At 42.8% G+C, this 16,407-nt stretch overlaps 1 protein-coding gene across 1 annotated transcript in view; it reads left to right on the top strand.

The window, feature by feature from the left end:
- The window catches only part of SRP72 (signal recognition particle 72), a 43,188-nt gene extending 32,847 nt beyond the window's left edge, over positions 1–10,341 (top strand). The window contains exons 17-19 of the mRNA XM_032950933.2: positions 5,982–6,016; positions 7,063–7,231; positions 9,821–10,341. Of these exons, the coding sequence (XP_032806824.1) occupies positions 5,982–6,016; positions 7,063–7,231; positions 9,821–9,989 (373 nt within the window). The 3' untranslated portion in view covers positions 9,990–10,341. The remainder of the gene's footprint in view (positions 1–5,981; positions 6,017–7,062; positions 7,232–9,820) is intronic.
- Positions 10,342–16,407: the final 6,066 nt, after the last annotated feature.

Below are 16,407 nucleotides of genomic sequence, written 5' to 3'. Positions count from 1 at the left end.
CTTAACACAGAGGGGTATCCGGTCCCCTCACCCGATACGCTAAGGAGGTACAGCTTCCGGACTCAGCGTAACCTACACACATTTCTTCTTGATACCTATGGAGGTACAGCCTCCTAGCTTGGCGGGACTTGCACGTCTACCGTTACCCTATCCCACAGTCCTACGGCTGGGACCTAGGGGAGGCTATCTGACCCACCGCTGGCCCGGTGGGTCTTGACCACTGGATACGCCGAGCCTTAGCCCTCATAAGGGCTGGAAGGCTGGTCCAGGGTCCTAGCTAGTCTTCAGCCCGGGCTTCGGTCTTCGTGTAGGGAGAGAACTCCCCGAGCTCTGCGCGGTCACCCTTATACTCATTTGTGGCCAGGTATAACCAATCCCACATTCCCACGTGGAACTGTCTGATTGTTTTTCCCCAACTGTGGCTACGATCCACTTCACCTCGTCTGACCCCAACCGTTATGTACACCGAGGTAACGCTGCACTGCCCCCTTGATACCTGGTGGCAATGCAGGTTACCGAACAGTGCGTAGTTAACACCTCTACACATTGACAATAACAATGAAACACAAATAAACATTACATTAACGTTACATAACCTTTAATATTAACGATGACGATGACAATGAGATGATCGTGGAAGGACTGGTTAGAAGGAAGGGGGCTCAGCCCACCCTCCCCCTCTTCCTCTGGGCCACAGATGCAACTCACTCTCACCTTCACCACTTGCTGCCATGCTTCGAGTCCATGATTAAGGGCAAAATTAACTCTTTCCCGGAATCAGAAGAAAATTAAATAAAACTATAGGTACAGTACGTCTTTACCGACGTCACGCAATACAGTGATGTCATGCTGTGATGCAATGACGAAATATATGCGTCATGTGACTTCCTTAACACCGTGCTTACCCCGTGGATACTCAAATTTCCAGGCCGCGGTTGGTAAACAGGCATACGGAAGTAAATCATATATTCAGATCTCGCGGTTGGTAAATTCGCAGTTGGCGAAGGAATACTGTCATTTGGTGCTGCCATGGGGTAAAGGCGAGTGCACAATAGGTCAATTGGCAGGTTTGCGTATGGTGAGGTAAAGTGTGGGTATCTCCCACCTCTTCACAAAAAACACCTGGCCAGTGGGGACGAGTATGCCAATTAGCATCTGCAGATGTGCGCTTTGGGAGTCAATAAAAAATTGGATAATAGCTTATGTAGGTAGTAGTAAGAGAGTTCGAGTACTTTTTTTATCAGAAGTACAGTATTTATGAGAAGTACAGTTCCCGTGTTATTCACAAACTTGCCCCGCGATTTCGGCTTTCCACGAATCGCATCTGGAACTCTGCACAATTGCATCGAGAGAGAAGAAAGCGATGATATAAGGTGATGAGAGAATGTTTTGTGAGAAAGGGATGAGATAAAGTGATGAGAGAAATCTAAGTTCATTTATAAATTACTAGCGGCAAGTACCCGGTGTTGCCAGGGCGAAAAATATATTTCAAATATTCTCTTAAAAGCCTTACATATATACACAGATACTTAGGTATTGTGAAAACCCGGTGGGCCGTTTGTCCATTTCTCCAGCAACAAAATTATAAGAGGCTTGCACAAGTCGAAAAAGTTATAGAAAGTGGGGGGTAAATAGTTGACCTTAAAAGTTCACGAAAATTGTCGACCCCCCCCTTCAAAAAATATATTTACCCCCACATAGGTATATATACCTACACACCCTACATACAACAGAGTAAGTAGTATCTATTGACTCTGTAGTATCTACTCACTGTACAGTAGTATCTACTGAGCCATTAGTTGCTACTATTTAGTAGTATTTACTGATTGTAGCAGTAACGACTGACCGTAGTAGTATTGACTGGCCCTACAGTAGTATCTATCGACTTGATTGTAGTAACGACTAACTGTATAGTAGTATCTGCTGACTTGATAGTAGTATCCACTGACTATAGTAGTAACTACTAACTCTATAGCAGTGTCTACTCTATAGTAGTATCTACTGAGTCTAGTACCTACTGACCGTAGTAGTATCTACTGATTGTATAGTAGTATCTATTGACTGTAGCAGTATTGACTGACTGCAGTCGTATATACTGACTGTTTTAGTATCTACTAACTTTATATAGCAGTATCTACCAATTCGGTAGCAGTATCTACTATCACTACAGCAGTGCATACCGATTCTGGTGGTACCTGCTTTAACTACAGCAGTGCATACTGACTGGTGGTAACTGCTTTCACTACAGCAGTGCATATTGACTCTGGTGGTATCGTGCTATGACTACAACAGTGCATACTGATTGTAGTGGTAACTGCTATGACGACAGCAGCGCATACCGACTTTGGTACCGGCTTTAACTACAGCAGTGCATAGTCACTGTGGTGGTATCCTGCAATGACTACAGCAGTGCACACTGCCTTTGGTGTAACCTGCTTTCACTACAGCAGTGCATACCGACTGTGATGGTTCTTGCTATCACTACAGCAGTGCACACTGACTGTGGTGGCACCTGCTATTACTACAGCAGTGCATACCGACTTTGGTTGGACCTGCTTTCACGACAGCAGTGCATACCCACTGTGGTGGTACCTGCTTTCACAACAGCATTGCATACCGACTGTGGTGGATCCTGCTATCACTACAGCAGTGCATACCGACTGTGTTGGTACCTGCTATGACTACAGCAGTGCATACCAACTTTGGTGGTACCTGATTTAACTACAGCATTGCATACCAACTATGGTGGTTCCTGCTATCACTACAGCAGTGTGTACTGCTTATGGTGGTACCTGCTATGATTACAGCAGTGCATACTGACTGTGGTGGATCCTGCTATCACTACAGCAGTGCATACTGACTGTGGTGTGACCTGCTATCACTACAGCAGTGCATATCGACTGTGGTGGTACCTGCTATCACTACAGCAGCGCATACCGACTGTGGTGGTACCTGCTATCACCACAGCAGTGCATAGCGACTTTGGTGGTACCTGCAATGATTACAGCAGTGGATACTGACAGTGGTGGTACCTGTTATGATAACAGCAGTGCATACTGATTGTGGTGGTACCTGCTATGATTACAGTAGTGCATATTGTGGTGATGCCTGCTTTCACTACAGCAGTGCATACCGACTCTGGTGAAACCTGCTTTCACTACAGCAGTACATACCGACTGTGGTGGTACCTGCTTTCACTATATTGCATACCGACTGTGGTGGTACTTGGTCTCACTCCAGCAGTGCATACCGACTGGTGGTACCTGCTTTCACTTCTGCAGTGCATACCGACTGTGGTGGTACCTGCTTTCTCTACAGCAGTGCATAGCGACTTTGGTGGTACCTGCTTTCACTACAGTAGTGCATATAGACTGTGGTGGTTCCTGCTTTCACTGCAGCAGTGCATACCAACTGTGGGGGAACCTGCTTTCACCACAGCAGGGCATACCGACTGTGGTGGAACCTGCTATGACTACAGCAGTGCATACCAACTTTAGTGTAACCTGCTTTCACTACAGCAGTGCATACTGACTCTGGTGGCACCTGCTATCACTACAGTAGTACATGCTGACTCTATAGCAGTATATATCCACTCTATAGCACAAAGTACTCACCTGACAGAGTGCCATGGTGAAGCCTAGTCCCGTGCAGAGCCCCCGGCCTCGCCTAGATTGCCCAGCCGGCTGAGGCTGGGGGCTGGGCCACTACCCCCGCCCACCATCCCCCCGCCCGCACTACAATAATACTATTTAAGCGCTATAATATTAGTATCTACCGATCCTATAGCAGTAAGTGCACACATTGGGGTGGGAGGGGAGAGAAGAGGACATCACACTTTGATGAATTTACCTCAGCGTTGCGTGTATTTTTTTTGCATTTTTAACGCGAATGAGAAATCTCACCCACCCTCAGCTTTAGCTCGTGTGGAAAATAAAGAAGAGTGTCATCGCATTATTTGTGTGGTGGACTCATTATATATTTAATAACTTATGTATTTAAGGTGATTCATAAAAAATATATAGCTTTTTTAAGGCCAATATCGCAATATTAGATATTCACGAGCATCTCCAGAACGTATCGCTCGCAGATAACGGGGGAATATTTCAGTCCCTCAGTTAATAATATTAATTGGTTACACGAAAATTATCGTTAATTGAAATTCTTGTTAAATCAATATAGGAAATACGTTAAAGGCTTAATTTGTTTGAAGACGATTGGAAGTTGACCTTTTTCACCCTAAAAACGTAGTGTATAATATTTAATAACGCAATTTTCATAATTAAACGTTATAAGAACATATTAACGCCTTAACATTAATAGAAACATGGATAAATAATGACTAAAGAGCATAAAAAGGTGCATAAATAGAGCATAAAATAAAAAAATCTTACCTTAGGCTAAGAAGATGGATGGCTTAAGGGGTTGATGGAGAAGTTGGGGTGGAAGAAAAAGTTTTCCTCACTTTGTCTTCACATTCATTTTAGGCTCCATTGTTATTGATCCTATTTAAAGTGAAAAAACACTAAGTATTCAAGAGAGCTGTTTCCATAAGCAACACACCTCAAACATTGGAAAGCTATCCAGTTGCTCTCAAAACGCTCATAAAAGGGCATCACTGATTGACTGAGGTCTGCTGAGTTCACTTTGGAATGCGTTAATTGGCCGAAATTGTCCATCGTGTAATATCGTGAACATATCGTTAATGGAAATGTATCATTAATAGAAACAATGGGATTTTATAGAAGGCAGATTGTTAATCAAATATCGTTAATCGATGGCATCGTATACCGAGGGACCCACTACCGTATTTTATTGATAAAAATTGGGGAAGTTACAGCGTACGGTCAGACGGGGTTTGGTGGGGGACTGCGAGAGGTAAAGTATTATGGAATAACGCCAGCAAGTGCGTTCGGAACCCACACAGGGTGAACGTTATAAGGTGAAGAAAAATAGTGGAAGGGTGATACTTCGAGTGTTGTGGGGAAGAGAGGGTGTGCTGTGTGTTGTGGAGGTTGGGTGACTCATGGGGTGGTGATGGTGAGTGCGTATTGATTGAGGGTATGTCTGGTGGGGCAAGTTGGGGAGGGACGTGTCGGTAGGAGAATGTGGGGTGTGACACAAAGGTGAACACGAGTAAAGTAACGAACCAAACACGGGAAGATGGGGGGTAATTGGGGGGAGGGGGAGTTGTGGGGGGAGCATCCATTAAACTACGACCATGAGTCCTCTAACCCTACCGGAGGGGTAGAGGAATTTGATTGCCAAATTTCACAATTCCTCCTAACCCCTATCCCTGAGGACTGACCGTTCTAAGATGCTAGTGTGGGTTTTTATGGACGACGTGAACCACGTTGATATTGCAGAGGTTAACTGAAGTGGTACGAGATGGGTGAGTTTGAAGTTAGTGTCTAATTATGTGTGGCAGAAACCTGGTCTTTATCAAAGTAACTCGAAAGTAAACATATGGCGTCTGAATATCGGTGCTTGCAGAAGGATGATAGAATACTCTTTGTTTTTTTCGGTAAAGTCACGTGGGTAAAATAAAATAAAAAATAAAAGAAAACAACTAAATTTTATTTTGCCTACGTGACTTTACCGAAAAAACCAATGAGTATGAATCCTTGCAGTCAAGAAAGCTTCAAATCTAGAAATCGCACAGCAGGATAGAGGGTTATAAACTTGGATGTTTTGTAATAGAACTTGACAAAGTATTCATAAATCATCAGGATTTGACACAGAAAATTGTGTGGGCAGCAGGGTGAGGCTTTCCTAGGGAAGCAAGGTAAATAATAATACGTGCCTAATTGATAGAAGATGGGAATTGGTTGGAAGTGACCAAAGTCACCTTTAATGAATGCAGTATAAACCAATTCCTGAATGCAATCAGACCTTGGCAAAAAAAATGACAATGTTATGCAGGTGAACCTCTTCAAAAAGTTCACGTGATTTAACCTTGTTTTTTTAATTATCTGTTTTAATAGACAAGGAGATTTGAAGAAAAAGAAAAAGAAGAAAGGTAACAGATCAATGTGAAGTTGTTTCATCAGAAAAAGTGGCATGTGGGGTGTGTGGACATTGAAATGCACAATGGGCAATACTAGCCAAGCCCATCGAGGCAGATAAGATTCTTGACGAAATAGAAGCAGGTAAGATTCTAGTCAAGATACAGGCAGATAATATTCTAGACACGATAGAGGCAAACAAGATTCTAGACAAGTTTGAGACCTAAGATTCTAGACTATTTAGGCACATTAGATTCTAGACAATAAAAAAATGTTGCAAATGAAGCTATTGAGATTACACAGCAATATCAATTGCTCCTGCAAAAAACAAAGTCTTGAGGCTTTGTGAAAATTTCCTGAGTAAACAAGTATAATATAAAAACATGTAAGATTCTTGATTATCCATCACCGCATGATTATCCGGCTGCTTCCACCATTATCCGTTGGCCGGGTTGATCCGGCCAAAGTGGCAAAACCGCTCCGTTGAATCAAGAGCGTAGTAGTGCTACGTACATCATTACATGCAGAGTCTTCCAGATTGGAGTGGTACAGTAAATACAGTAACTTTTTACAGTCGGACGTTTATTTTTGTAAGTATGTTTATACCAATGTCACATAGTAAACAAATTTAAAACGAAAAAACAACATATGCAACACCTAAAAACATAATTTTATCCAAGAATGTTAAAAATAAGCTATTTTAAATAATGATTAGTAATTTTCCGGCGTTTTTCAAAATCCGGCACCACCTTCTCCCCCGAAGCCGCCTAATAACACTGTAACACAATTTTTGTTCCTGGGTAGTAAGTGTTATTTCACAATTGCTTATGCCTAAAAAGTATAGAAAATGGCTATTAGTCCCCACAAACTTTGCTTTTGTGACCAGGACAGTGATATTTAGAAGTTTTCCTATTTTCAATGAGAAAACGGGCGAATTTGTGTCTATTCGTAAACATAAAGTTAGAAAAAACCCAACATATCGATTACAATCGATGAGCTGCTGTAATAACAAAAATAATGTTTTGTTTCTTTAAAGAGCGACCACATTTATTTCATTTAGGAAAGCTTCCTAAAAACTGCGAGGAGTTGACAGAAGGTGGGCCGGACCCTGAGCGCTGGCTGCCCATGCGGGAGCGCTCCTACTACCGGGGCCGCAAAAAGAGCAAGAAGAAGGATGGAGCGGTGGGCCGCGGCACACAGGGCGCCACCGCCGGAGCCATGGCCGAGTTGTGAGCACCTCTCTCGTTTTATCTTTCACACAAAGGAGGCGCGCACAGTCGTTCACTAGAAATGCGTACCTGCACAAAAGCGCAGTAAATTTTATGCCATTGAATATTAATAAGTACACATGGTGTAACATTTAAATGTAATTTTTGTTTTGTTAGGAGCTCGACGTGACTAAAACATCCTGAAACTTTGTAGTAGTCCTCGTAACTTTTTTTGAGGTGTTTACTTCATGGTAGAAAAGCTGACCACGCAAAGAACCATTAACTGGAGTAATGCTAAATAAAAAAGTTGGGAGTTGCGGGTATCGCGATTAGACGTAAACTATCATCGGAGGTAGAAGGCCGTTGGAGAATAGTGGACTTGGGTAAAACATTGCCGCTAGAAAGCGTGGATTATGAGATGCCCAACGTGGAATATGAGGATGTGTTATAGCATTGAGACTGAAGGCATTGAAACAGCACGGAGTAACTGTATAATAAAGAAATGGTTTTGGTTTGTGAGCCGCTAACTCTTGACCAAGCCACCTGGCCGGTTGTCTAATTAACACAAAATAATGTTGCACGTGTCTGTACAGCTTCCGCACAGGTAGTTTGTTTAGATCATTGATATGTTGCCGTGATAATAGGAATTTGTTAAGTTCTGTTGAGATGGCCTTGTTTTTCACAATGGGATTATTGTGAGTTCAAATATCCAGTTTGGGAAGTCAATAATAGGTTGGGCTAACATGCAATTAGACTGACATGGAATTAGACTTGCCTCTGCCAATATCCGTGTTGAATTTCTGCCAGTGGCTCGGGACTATAAAGAAAAGCAGACGAGCAACACCACCCTCGTCAAGTATCAAAGTATGAAAAATTATAATGGGTTTTACCCTTTCTGGCAATAAAACAGGATGTGTTAAGATTAACACATAGGCTTTCACGACCAATATCCATAATAGAGGTTTTTGGGTTAGATCGCGTAAATATATGAATGTGCCGTTAAAACCCGCCACCACCCGACACAGCCAACTAGTAAGTGTTGTCACGTAAACAGAACGTGCCAATTCGTCACGAGTACATCACACCGGTGTGTTGGAGAGTCACAACATTTACAAACTGAGTACGACGTTTTGCCAGTAGTTACAACTCGCTTCATCAGGCGACAGCCAGATTTTTGGAGAAGCCTTACTGTTTCGTTCCTTATATAGAGGCGTAGATGTGTTGACCACCCATCTGCGCTCTTGCACAATGTGGGGGGGGGGGGATTACTGAGGCAACGTACATTATGCATGTGCATTATGCGAGCCCTTTGAACTTGTCCTTCCTGTCTATTGTGTTTATTGAAATAGCCCTACCAACGGTAATCCCTATTGAAGTACGCTGCCCTTTGTAGGCATGCATTTAAATAATTTATTATTTTATGATTCGCTTCCACGCAGCACTAAGACGGTAGTTATTCGAATGGTTAAAGTTATTTAGATTTATTTTAATTTCGATAGATTATCTAATTAGTCTTGGCCAGTAGTAGCTAGTTTTGCACAAAACTTCAACATTATCAAAATCAATAGTGTCCTTTTTGGCACGCGTGTTCTGCTACTGCTGACAGTTGCATTTGGGAGAATTTAATATTTATCTGATGTTCTTTTAGTCTCATGCTGATCATTCATCCTGTTTGCCCAACATAACATTTACCACACGTGCAGTTAATCCTGTACACACCTTCTGTCGATAGCTTCGATAATACATCTTTTGTACCAGATATTAAATTCTGTATTTTATGTACCTTGCCAAATCTGTCTCGGATGTTTTGTTTTTCCAAACATCTGAAACAAATACAGCCCTACATGGTAGGACCTCTTCGTTCATCAAAAACATCTCGTAAATATAAGTTCAAAGGGCTCGCATAATGCACATGCATAATGTACGTTGCCTCAGTAATCCCCCCCCTCACATTGTGCAAGAGCGCAGAAGGGTGGTCAACACATCTACGCCTCTATATAAGGAACGAAACAGTAAGACTTCTCCACAAATCTGGCTGTCGCCTGATGAAGCTAGTTGTAATTACTGGCGAAACGTCGTACTCTGTTTGTAAATGTTGTGGCTTGGCTCTCCAACACACCGGCGTGCTGTACTAGTGACGAATTGGCCATGTTCTGTTTACGTGACATCCCTTACTAGTTGGCTGTGTTGGGTGGTGGCGGGTTTTGACGACACATTTATATATTTACGCGATCTAACCCAAATACCTCTATTATGGATGTGTTAAGATGTTCAAAAACCACATAGATACCTTTTGCAAGGAATCGTCTGCATTAACTACACACAGTATTTGTGGTGAACATGTAAACAAACTCTGATAATGTATGCATTGTCTTTGATACTGAAAGAAGGCTGTCTCTTGTGTAGGTTAATCAGTATCAAAGACAATGCATATATTATCAGAGTGTTTGCATGTTTACCACAAATGTGTGTGGTTAATGCAAACTTGATTCCCTGCAAAAGGTATCTGTTTGGTATTTGAACATCTTAACACATCCTTTTTTATTGCCAGAAAGGGTAGAACCAATTTTTATGTTTTATTCACCTTTGACTTGGCACTTTTATTCAAAGGGATGCAAGCAAGAGGCTGGCAAGTCCCCCCGCCTCCCCGCAACCTGGAGCTGCCTCTTCGGCAAGTGAACCCGTGCCTCCAAGGCAACAAAAACCCACGGCAGCCGCTGCCGCGGCTACTGCAAGCAAGAAAAAGGCCAAAAAGAAGAAGGGCAAAAGTAACTGGTGAATGGCACGTCAGCAAAGCTATTTGTGTTCAATAATACCACATGGGTCAACTTTTACAACTCATTTAAGTGTGGCCTTTATTTCAGGGGGGGGTCACAAAATGTCCACTAATTGTGTGTAATTTGAGTTCCAGCTCCAGCGAGTGGTAAAATTTACCATTTTGGAAAATATTTAATGCTGCATTTGATAAAAGATAATCAAACGTAACAACTTTTGAAAGTAAGTCAGTAGAATGTGTTAACACTGGCGCAACCCTGTTGGGGCCAGTGTCATAACCAGATCATGTGTACCAAGAACATTTCACAGCTGCATCCAAATCCCATCGAAAATAATAAAAAGGCATTTGACCAGTGTGCCAAATGTTGCACGTTTCTTGTTTGAACATATGGTATTAGAAATGAATTGAAGGTCTCGGTCCATTCTGGCCATCATACGGAGGTGTACGTGGTATATATGTGTGCTTTTATTAATAACACAGGTGTGTCTCGCTTTAACGAGCATTCTTTCTACGAGAATTCGCTACGATCTATTTGAATTGAGACCAATTTTTTTCATAAAACGAGCAAATGTTCGCATAACGAGCAGAGACCAATTGTACTAATGCAATCCGTGGCAGCAGGGGGTGGACCGCTGGCCGCAGCACTTTGTTTCGTTTCGCGCGGCACTTTCAGATGCGCTTCTGCGGCTGTCTGGAATGCTCTTCTTATATTCGGAAGCCACTGGAGCTATATGCACTTTTATATCCATTTTTTTGTTTAGAACTGATTTTTGTGTTTAGTTTGTTGTCCTTCCCCAGCACCTCCGATTCGCATGTTTGACTATGTACGGTGCGAAAGAAGTTAATCATACATACGCACATACCAGTTGTACTGCCTCGTGGTGGCACTGTAATGGGTGGGTGAGGGGGCGATGATGGCGCTAATTTCAGATGCTGAGGACAGACACCCGCTCGAAACTGTGGTTTGTGTAGGGTAAGTGTTACATTTGATGTGTTTTTTATTACTTTATTTTTAAATGATAATTTGTATTTCTCATGTAAAAAAAGGTGTTCAAGTGGATCATTTTGGGGCTGAAACATAACTCGGCTAATAATAGAATACGACGTTTCGGTTGCAACACAAGCAACCATCATCAGGTAAGAATGAATGATTAAACACAGACACAGGAACAGCATAGACAGACACATGGAGAGAGGGACACACATGCAGAGAGAGACACACAGCGCGAGACACACACTTGGTGTGTGTCTCGCTCTGTGTGTCTTTGGTGTGTCTTGTGTTGCAACCAAAACGTCGTATTATTTTATTTTTTACATAACTTTACCGAAAGAACCAGAGAGTAATTCCTGCTGTCACGAAATCTTCGAATCTAGTTTATAATTCGGCTTTTACCATGGGAGTGAGTCAATGGGAAAGCAACGATCGTTTCACGAATTTTCGCTTGGCAAGCAATTTTCGCGGAACTTATCTCGCTTGTTGAGACACCTGTTACAAGAAGACCTCGCTTGGTGCGACCCCGGTAGAACGCCAATTCGTAACAGCGCTTTTTGTCCTGGATAAATTGTTTACAATATATATTTTATAATCAACATGTAAACATACTCTTTGGTTCTATTGGGTAAAGTCACGTAGGTGAAAATAAAATAACAAAAAATCACGACGTTTCGGCCACAACACAAGCGGCCTTCATCAGGTGAAGGGACGAGCCTGTCTGGAGGACAGCGCTGGAGTGGAAGAAGCCACGCTTAGATCACGACCTTTAAGCTGTGTGAGAAGATAAAGAAGACCAAGCACCTTGACAAAGGAATTAGCATATAATTTAGCATTGAAATGGCTCATTGAAATAGTTAAGTTAAAGTATACACATCCGCAGAGGTGCCCCTTGACAAAGGAATTAGCATCGAATTTAGCATTGAAATAGCTGAGTGATTAGCTAGTAACTGGTCACAGAAATAGCTATGTTAAAGTTAGAGTATATACATTCACCGAGGCACCTAGTACTCATCAAACAGGAGAATTTAGCGAAACACAACCACGCTCAGACATCGGACCTGTGTGCGAGCAAACAAGGTGTTCTGACGAAGAAATTAGCATAAAAATAAGCATTTGATTGGCGGATTTTAGGAAAGAGGTGGTGTACGTGCCGGTGGACTTGCAGTTTGGCACGGGGGGGGGGAAGGGGGGAGGGGGATTTTACCTATTGATGGTGTGAAAATGGGAATTTATAAGAGCTGCGAAAGTTTGGGGTACCACTACTCGAAAAATATACTGTACCATTGAAATTAGTTTAATGTTTAGTTCGATTTAGAACATCTTTCCAATGGTTGCTTAATTTGAAACCATCCTCTCGGTTGAAATTGTGTCTGTGTTTGTAGATCTGAATTGCTTTATGAACAAATCTCTGATAAAAGCCCCTGGGTTTGCAAAGAACCTTGGTATCGGAGAAAATTATATCGTGATCCCCCACAGCGTTGTAACAGAGATCAGCCACGGCAGAAGAATTCGTTTTGCCATGTTTCAAATCTGATTTGTGCTCGCGAATTCGGTCAGAGACATGTCGCTTTGTCTCACCGATGTAGCAATCACCGCAGGTACAACTCAATTTGTAAACCCCGGGGTACTGTAAATCAGGAATGACATCCTTCACAGATGGGATCAGATCACGAATTTTGTGTACTGTATTGAACCGGACCTGGATCTTGTGTTTAGAATTGTGGAAATCTTTTTAGTAACGCCTGCTATATATGGAAGTGTGATGGTTTTGACCGGAGTATCAAGTGGTTGTATCTGTATGGAGGGAGAGACAGCTTGGCGGATGGTACGGTCAGAGTAACCATTCCTTTTGATGGCCAGGTGTACATGTTTTAATTCACTGGTCAGGTGGTGTTGGTCCGAAATGCAATGAGCCCTATGGTATAAAGTTTTGATGAGAGAATTCTTTTGGGCTGGGTGGTGGTGGGAATCAGGTTTCAAGTAGGAATCTGTGTGGGTGGGTTTCCTGTAGACAGAATGCCCCAATGAGCCATCAGGTCTCCTCTCAAACAGAACATCTAAGAATGGTAGCTTGCCATCTTTCTCCACTTCCATGGTGAATTTGATGGCGGGATGTCTGGAATTGATGTGTAGGAAAACGTTCAGAGCTGGGAGGCCATGTGGCCAAATGACGAAAGTGTCATCCACATATCTCTTCCACAGGGAAGGTCTGAGGGTGGAAGTCTGGATGGCGTCTGATTCAAATTTCTCCATGAAAATATTGGCTATCACTGGTGATAAGGGGGATCCCATGGGGGTACCCTTATTTTGTTTGTAGAAGGAGCCATTCCAAGTAAAGTAGGTATTGTTGAGGCAGTGCCTCACCAGTGCAGGTGTGTCGGGGTCTAGTCCATGTTGGACCAAATTTTCAATTATTTCAATGGTATCAGGTACTGGGACCTTGGTGAACAAAGAGACCACATCGAAGCTGACAAGGATATCGTCAGGGGACAGTACAACGTCTTTGACCATAGAGACCAATTGGGCTGAGTTAAATACTGCTGAGGCGGTCTTGCCAGTGAAAGGCAGCAAGGTATCTGACAGAAAACGGGCTAGTCTATAGTTAGGGGAGTTGATCGTGGATACGATGGGTCGAAGTGGGGTGCCTTTATGAATCTTGGGAAGACCATAGAATCTATGGGGTCTTGCAGCAGAAGGTTTTAGGGAGGGACGTTTAGTTGGGTCGATTAGGGAGGTCGAACTTGTGATGATCTTGTTGGTTTTTATCGCTAGGCTATTAGTGGGGTCATTTTTTTTAGTACCTTCCATCGTTGAGCAGATTCTGGATTTTGTTGTTGTATGAATCTTTATCCATAATAACAGTAGCGTTGCCTTTATCGGCTGAGAGGATGACTATATCACTTATGTTTTTTAAATTCGCGAGTTCAGAGCGTTCATTTTTGCTGATGTTACTAATGGGGTTCTTAGCATTCTTAAGAATAGTGGCTATTTCAGCTCTCGCAACGTCTGCTTGGATGTGTCCTACGCCTTTGAGGGCTACATCGACCTGAGAGATGATATCATCTATTGGTATGTGTTTTGGGGTGACAGCAAAATTTAGTCCCCTAGCCAGTACTGTTTTCAGATTGTCCGAAATCGGGGTGCTACTCTGATTAATGACGATTTTGTTAACATCTAGTTTTGTTATATGTGGAACTGGGTTCTTCTTTGATAGGTGGTTGAATTTAGAAATCAGGTTAGCTTTACATTTGACTGACATTGACTCAGCAGAAGAAGCAGTCATGTTGTCTACGTGATTCCAATCAGAAGGTGACATTTTTTGTGTTAACATTAAATGAGCTTGTAGGAGAGTCCTGTCTAAAGTATTCTAAACAAACACAAGATCCAGGTCCGGTTCAATACAGTACACAAAATTCGTGATCTGATCCCATCCGTGAAGGATGTCATTCCTGATTTACAGTACCCCGGGGTTTACAAATTGAGTTGTACCTGCGGTGATTGCTACATCGGTGAGACAAAGCGACATGTCTCTGACCGAATTCGCGAGCACAAATCAGATTTGAAACACGGCAAAACGAATTCTTCTGCCGTGGCTGATCACTGTTACAACGCTGTGGGGGATCACGATATAATTTTCTCCGATACCAAGGTTCTTTGCAAACCCAGAGGCTTTTATCAGAGATTTGTTCATGAAGCAATTCAGATCTACGAACACAGACACAATTTCAACCGAGAGAATGGTTTCAAATTAAGCAACCATTGGAAGATGTTCTAAATCGAACTAAACATTAAACTAATTTCAATGGTACAGTATATTTTTCGAGTAGTGGTACCCCAAACTTTCGCAGCTCTTATAAATTCCCATTTTCACACCATCAATAGGTAAAATCCCCCTCCCCCCTTCCTCTCCCCCCCCCCGTGCCAAACTGCAAGTCCACTGGCACGTACACCACCTCTTTCCTAAAATCCGCCAATCAAATGCTAATTTTTATGCTAATTTCTTTGTCAGAACACCTTGTTTGCTCGCACACAGGTCCGATGTCTGAGCGTGGTTGTGTTTCGCTAAATTCTCCTGTTTGATGAGTACTAGGTGCCTCGGTGAATGTATATACTCTAACTTTAACATAGCTATTTCTGTGACCAGTTACTAGCTAATCACTCAACTATTTCAATGCTAAATTCGATGCTGATTCCTTTGTCAAGGGGCACCTCTGCGGATGTGTATACTTTAACTTAGCTATTTCAATGAGCCATTTCAATTCTAAATTATATGCTAATTCCTTTGTCAAGGCGCTTGGTCTTCTTTATATTCTCACACAGCTTAAAGGTCGTGATCTAAGCGTGGCTTCTTCCACTCCAGCGCTGTCCTCCAGACAGTCTCGTCCCTTCACCTGATGAAGGCCGCTTGTGTTGTGGCCGAAACGTCGTGATTTTTTGCTATTTTATTTTCACCTACGTGACTTTACCCAATAGAACCAAAGAGTATGGATCCTAGCAGTCACGAAAGCTTTAAATCTAGAACATGTTAACAGCTTGTGAGAAACAAGCAGCAGCTCCGGTCAGGAAAATGTACCCACCCCCATCATTCGCTCAGCCAATCTTTCCATCTTTCGTATGGCTGTTGTTTGAGGTGCAGAGGAATAACACCTCCGATTGGCACTGTTGGCTCCGTACGGTGTGAAAGAAGTTCAACATACATGCATCAGGAGTAGCAGAGTGTATTGCTGTGATGTCTCCTTCATATTTCCAGACCGGGCATTGAATCATTGTATGGTCTTGTTCTGGTTGACCACAGTTTTGAATTTTCCATCCGTGCATCACGTATCCGCATCTACTGCCATCAACCACCCAACAACACCCACCCAACAACAACACCACCCAACAACAACACCACCCAACAACAATCGCATACCACCAACAAACACCTATCACATCAACCACCCACCAACAACCACCACCAACAACCACCCACAACTAACAACCACCCACGACCAACAACCACCACACACCAACAACCACCACCCACCAACCACCCAACAACAACAACCACCCACCAACAAAATGCATCCACCAACAACAACCACCAACAACCACCCACCACCAACAACGGGAAAGATGGCGATATTGCTCATGAGGGTGAATTTACGGATAAGGTAGCTCAATTACATTCGATCGAGCGACATTTGGATGAGGGCGAATATGCAGATAACAATGCAAAGAAATGGGCAAGACAGCGAAATTGCTCTATGCTACTTCGTTGCGTCTACAAAATGCCTCCAACTATACCGACGTCGCCACAAATATATGCACTGGCCCCAGGTGCCGAGGGTTGGCTGCTTCTGCAGGGCTGTGTCACGGACTTCAAAGCCCCTTTCCTCACCACACCTCATTTGTCTCGGAACGGCCACTTCTACTGAGGTGGGGTAA

Source organism: Petromyzon marinus, chromosome 9 (assembly GCF_048934315.1).
Source record: "Petromyzon marinus isolate PM22_M1 ecotype Great Lakes invasive population chromosome 9, UKy_Petmar_22M1.pri1.0, whole genome shotgun sequence".
Lineage (NCBI taxonomy): Eukaryota > Metazoa > Chordata > Hyperoartia > Petromyzontiformes > Petromyzontidae > Petromyzon > Petromyzon marinus.
The sequence above is the reverse complement of the archived record's forward strand: the minus strand, read 5'-3'. Positions and strand labels throughout refer to the sequence as shown.